Source organism: Alligator sinensis, unplaced genomic scaffold (assembly GCF_000455745.1).
Source record: "Alligator sinensis unplaced genomic scaffold, ASM45574v1 scaffold348_1, whole genome shotgun sequence".
NCBI classification, from domain to species: Eukaryota; Metazoa; Chordata; order Crocodylia; family Alligatoridae; genus Alligator; species Alligator sinensis.
Genome location: NW_005841932.1, coordinates 608,273 through 614,358, shown reverse-complemented (window position 1 = coordinate 614,358; position 6,086 = coordinate 608,273). Strand labels below are relative to the sequence as shown.

Here is a 6,086-nt window from a genome sequence, read left to right as displayed (position 1 = left end):
TTTAACCATTTTGTTTGGCTATCTGCCTTATATTTCTAGAAGTGTCAGCCGTTTTACCTTTTTTTTAAATTTTCATTCAGTAATATCAGTAAAGTCTACACAATTATCGTTTGAATGGATATACTGAACAGTTTTAAAAAATCTCTGATAAAACTCTCCAACACATTTAGATAGCAAGACCTACTTTCAAATCAGTACATCTGAGAAAGTATCTTTTGCAATGAGCTATGTTGAATGAAGTGTAGCCTTAGTAGCATTACATGAGATGCCCGTAGGCAACACTGACCTAAAATAAATAAATGATGAAAAGCAAATTCTCAATTATTTAAAAAACTACCCATGTGAGTAGAAAGCTTAGATTTAGCTCCATGTCAGAAAATGAGTTTATATTTAGATGAGCTGGCGCACACAATCATCATCTATCTCTATCTGCATTTAGCATTGTTGTCCCAGAGTGCTGTACAGTTTTATATAAACAAACACATATGGTATAAATGCATACAACACAAGCCGTCTTGCTCCCTCCGCCCTGTAATCCCTCAATATTTGTGCTGTTATTCTTACCATTTTATGCCTACAAGTGTTTTCCTTAGTTTCCACTGAACCAACATGCATTTTAAAGCAGAGATATCAGCCCTTCTGGTAAATGTTGTAATAATTTAGAAGCATGCACTTCAAGGTTATATCCAGTTTGTAGAGATGATAGAGTCCAATTCTTTTTCATTAGAAAACTTTATTTTTCTTTCAAGTATTACAAAAGTTTACATTGGATATGGTTACATGTTTTTAAAAGAGTCTCATAGTCTTACATTAACAAATACTGAAACCGCAACCTAAGAACGTTATATAAAAGTACAAACTTAATTTTACTCCCACACAAAAGAAGAAACCATATTTATTATATTTTTTTGTTTCTTATTTTACTGTCATTGAATAGACAATGCAATTGCTTATAAAATCAATAAAACTTCAATATGACCATAGTACTTATTACAAAGCAGTACTTACCCTTGTTCCCCCCTCGTCCTGCAACCCCTGTTTCTAAGCTGCATTTGCTGGAACCCTGTAGGCACATACGTTTTCACTGACAGTTTACATCAACCTTTTTTCTTTGTGGAATAAAGTTAGATATGCATATACTGCGTGGGGTTCTAGCTGGAGTCAACTCCATATTATACCTATCTTAAGAATGGCAAGACAACACTTGTCTTTGTGTTAAATTTAACACAGAGAGGACTGTTGTCTAATTTTTGTTAACTCTAGGTTATAAAACTGTCACTGCTTGCTCATTACTTTATATATAGATATATAGAAATCTTAGTAGTAAAGACCAACCTAACCCCTGCTCAGAAGAAAGTATTAGGACATTAGGAGGCATTTAGGTTTAGCATTGTTTTTAATTGGTATGTTTATGATTCAGAAGTAGATAAACTGTGAAAAGGCAAAACATTAGTGCTCCTACTGAGACCTCTACTAACCTCTCTTCCTGAGAGCACCTCTACTAAATACCCTGGAGCAAAGTCTAGGATCACTTACATTCCAGCAACTCTCACTGGAAATTATTCAATTAAAGCAGCACTCTTTCCACCCCCTTTTCTCTCATAGGTCTAAATATACAATAAAATATATGTATTGAAAAAGCAACTACCAGGTGTCTAGGAAATCACTATATTCTGTTTTTATCTTCACTTTTTCTCCACTGAGAGGGCAAAATACACCTGTATTTGATGAATGGTGAAATCAAAATTGTATTATTTTAAATGGGAAGAATAAAGAGAAAGAAGAGGGGACTGTAGTTATTATTTTAACAAAACCAAACCTTTCTCCCTCTTTATTTACTTTATTATTGTCTTTCATTACTGGCATCTCCCACAGATTTTGCTGTGCAGATGGTCTGAAAGAGTTTGCCAAGGTTCACTTCAGAGTAGCTACTCATGGACAGAAAGGTGTCTACTGTGTTCTTCAGCTTTTTGTAGACCTCCTTTATTTTCTTTAAGGCTAAGTTCTTCTCTGCCCACACTAAAGAAAAAACAAATGAGAGAACATATACACACATTAGATTATCACCAAGAAAAATATTTTATGTTAACTGGTATTACAAACTTTAACCTTTCAAAATATATTGAAGCTAAAACACAAAACCAAATGCTCCAATACCCTCAGATTTGTGATTTGCTTCTCATTTTTTACCTATCCTCAGCAAGATTAAGAGTGAAGGCCAGCTTGTAACTCTGAGACCAAATCCTGTTCATCAAAGCCCATCTGCTATTCTTGCAACTGAATCGGCACAGGAACTCCTGTGAGTAAATAATATGAGGCACTGCTTGTCCAGTAACCTGCTAAGTGAGAGTCAAGTGGAGATTCAACCAATAGTAGTACTCGTTTTTGCTCATTCAGAAATGTTTATTTACAAAAAGTAGAATTTAACCTCACAGAAGAAGCAGCAGTCTAGTGATTGGAACTGGAGACAGGAGAGTCACTTTTTTTTGGACCTTCTAAACCTGTATTATAAAACTCTTAAAAACAAATGGTGAAAGGTCAAACGTTTGTGGCCATTGCAGGGACTGAGCATGAAATACTTGTTAGCAACAAAAATACTCTTATCACCAGAGATTGAGCACCCCCACCCATGTTCATCATGGGATTACAAATATAAGAGCACCTATCCATCTTTTACTTTGCAGAATGCCCCCTCACTGAGCAGTGTCACACAGTGGTCCACATTTTGTTGCAATGTAACAGGTCCAAATTCAGAGAGAGACTATCTATAGGGATTTTGTCATCAATTTCAATGAAGCCATGATCTCACACTTAGTTCCGATTCCTTACTTATTCATCACATATCTGAAATACCTTGGGCAGGTCAAAGTGTTCCTACATTTTCTCACTGACAGAACGGAGATAATACTTATACTAAAGTACTTTGAGACCCTTGACTGAAGGAAAGGAACTTAGTACAGACTAACAACATAGAATTGCGCACTATTCTACCTCTCTACCCTAAAATACAAATAACAAGATTCTCCCGAGTTATCAGTAAATATGGCCATTCCAATGTGCTTATTTCATATGCTTGTGAAGAGACCCCTGAAGGATGAAACAAACAACAAAAAAGGCAATTTGAACATTGTATGAATCTGTTGGCAAAAACGATATCAGATTTACCCAAAGAACCTTGTCTGCCCTGGCAAAGTCAAGATGCTTCATTTGTTGAATTTTATTCTTCTACGGTGTTATAGAATTAATGGACCTATTCTTGGATATGCACGGCTTTACTAAAAATTAAAATGTAACCCAACCAAGTGTTAAAACCACCAGAGCCTCATGCAAAGAGTAATTCAGTGAAGAAAGATCAAGTCTAACAATACCTCCCTTTCCAAAACAACATTTGATTCCAACCATGTCCTCTCTATTTAAAAAAAACCCAGGTAGATTCAATAGGCCTTGCAGCATGTTCAGAAGGGTGGCAGATTCAGATTAGTTTGGATTAGTAGATATAGAGAAAGGAAATAATTTCCACAATGGAAGGTCCTTTCCAGAGAACAGATCCTTAGTTTTTGGCAGGGATAAGTGGGGTGGGAAAATAAGGGGAGTTTCAGCTGAAGCATCACTGCCGATGGAAACTGTTTTGGCAGTATAACACAGGGAGACGGGCAATCTCTCAGGTGTGAGCAGCTCTCAATCGATTTAGGTATTACTGAAAGCATGCATCTTGCAAGCATCCCACATAGTGTTTCTATTACACATCAACATTGCCCTGCATCTCACTCCTGGCTGTCCTTTAGAAGAGTTTCAGCACTGTACTGAGCATTTCACTGCACTAATTCTCTTGGAAAAATACAACAAAGTAAATATCCAACATAAAAATAAACAACAGCTATTACCTTTTAAACAACAGTTATTGCTACATTTCAAGGTTGTTAAAAATTAATCATCTTCAAGAGTTCATTCCTAGATGCACAGCAGTTACAAATTTGGAGGGACCTCTGGCAACTTTCAGTCCACTTGTATGGGGGAAGAAAACAAGAGGCTTCTACCCCTGCAGCACATTAAGTAAAGACATTCCATTGATCTAGCTTGTTTCCTATCCAAGTGACTAAAGGACTCATGTAGTGTGTGAGGCCTTGGGAAAGACCTTGAGAAACTGCTGGACCCCCCCCGCCCCCCCGAATTCTAAAAAGAAGCTATAACACATCCATGTCTTTTACAGATTTTTTTCAAGATAGACTCAGCCTAATCACTAGCTAAAAATATATCTAACCTCATGCATTGTTGACAGTTTTCTTGATCCATATCCTTAGATTTTTACATTTATGTTTCCAACCTGTTACATTTTTCTTCTTTTTCAAATGATCATGATTGTTAAAACAAGTATATATCTTGGTTCAGAGTTCTTCTGTAAGTACTTTACAAATAACTCTAATGAGGACAGCTCTAAGCCTGTAAAGAGTTACAATCATGCTAAATTTTAGGCACATATCTATTTAGAGTCATACCTTCATGAACATTTTGAGCACTCTCAGGACCGTGACCTACAATGAATTACTTTTTGTTACCACTCAGCTAATAATAAAATTACTTTTTATTACTGGCCTTAAAAGAACTTAAAATTTACCATAAAGAGATGGAAAACTGTTTAGAAATGTAATTAGGTTGGAATCACTATAGCACCTAGAAACTAATGATATCTACGGCCTAATTAAAAATAAACTACCACAAACTGTAGCAACTCAGTACATTATTCCCTCCCAATGTGCTCCCTACCCCCAAAATATTCCAGAGACACTAAGTAGCCTATAATTTACTAAAATGCATCATATGTTAATGTGGCTTTTTTGTAGCTAGGGGAATTTTTGCTGAAAGCACCAAACTATGTGTGTTCAAATTCAAAGTTCAAAGCTAGGCTAAAATTGTTTTAAAGTTTCGAAGAGCTCAGGAGGGACCAAGGTGAAGTGTATCAATGTACAGAGCCAGCTGGTACATATGAAAAGAACAGGAGGATGCATTAATCATGAGAACAACCAGACAAACAATAAAACAATGTTTAAGCAGCAAATGAAAATACAGCCATATATATATATATATAACTCAAAATCAGTCTCAACTCATTCCACTGGTAGAAATTCTAGTTTTTGTTCACGAGACCTAAACATTCATTGTTCACAGTAACCATTCTGAAAATTTACATTAAATGCATTACAAAGAAATTTAGATGGAATTATTTATGTAAAGGGAAAAGTGGACTGAGGAAGGAGAAGTAATAGGAGCTACGCTGAAAATTAATGAAGGTAATTTAGAGTCTTAATCCTAAAATATTGGTAATACAATGTTATACTACTAAATTCAGACTGCAGTCCTATCTGCAGTACAGCAATACCATGCATTTGAATGACACAAGTGCATCTGATAACTGGGGAGAACAGATTTAAAGAACTGTAGTAATACAGAGCAGGGGAAGATGAGAGAGGACACAGCTCCTGATGTGTTTACCTCCTCTGCTGATGGGATATTGACTTTTCCCACCAGGTTGGTTAGAAAGGGGACTATTTACGCTGCCACACAGCAGAGTAAGAATGACAACCAGCATCACTCTGTGCTCCTCTTAGTAAAAGACAACTGTGACCGCTGTATATCACACAGCTAGTCAATACCTTCAAGTTACCATACCATCTAACTTAAAGATGCATATAAAAGCTCACACTTTCTTTCTAAATGAGAATTTAATCAATAATGCACCTTTTCAGAACAAAGCTATAAAAAGACTGCAATTGCTTTTCAGCACTCAGTAACACACATGAAAATAGTTTTATATGTATTACTACCATACTGTTGTTTTATATATCTGCATACAATGGAAAGTATTCATTTCACTGTTGTTGGAACCAGTGAACATTTAATATAAACATAAATGTACAGAATAATCAACACTGTATCATAACTGGGGTTTAGATTTAAACAGTTTGTATCTTAAAATACATAGTCTAAAAATAAACATGAGCATGTAATTCTGATCTTGCAAAATGACATTTGGGTATTACATTCTCTAAAACAAATTAATTACTAACTCTTGGTAAATATTTTAGAAT

At 35.6% G+C, this 6,086-nt stretch overlaps 1 protein-coding gene across 1 annotated transcript in view; it reads right to left on the bottom strand.

The window, feature by feature from the left end:
• Positions 1 to 716: 716 nt before the first annotated feature.
• The window catches only part of POLA1 (DNA polymerase alpha 1, catalytic subunit), a 319,768-nt gene continuing 314,398 nt past the window's right edge, over positions 717 to 6,086 (bottom strand). The window contains exon 37 of the mRNA XM_006019568.2: positions 717 to 2,019. Within this exon, the coding sequence (XP_006019630.1) occupies positions 1,844 to 2,019 (176 nt within the window). The 3' untranslated portion in view covers positions 717 to 1,843. The remainder of the gene's footprint in view (positions 2,020 to 6,086) is intronic.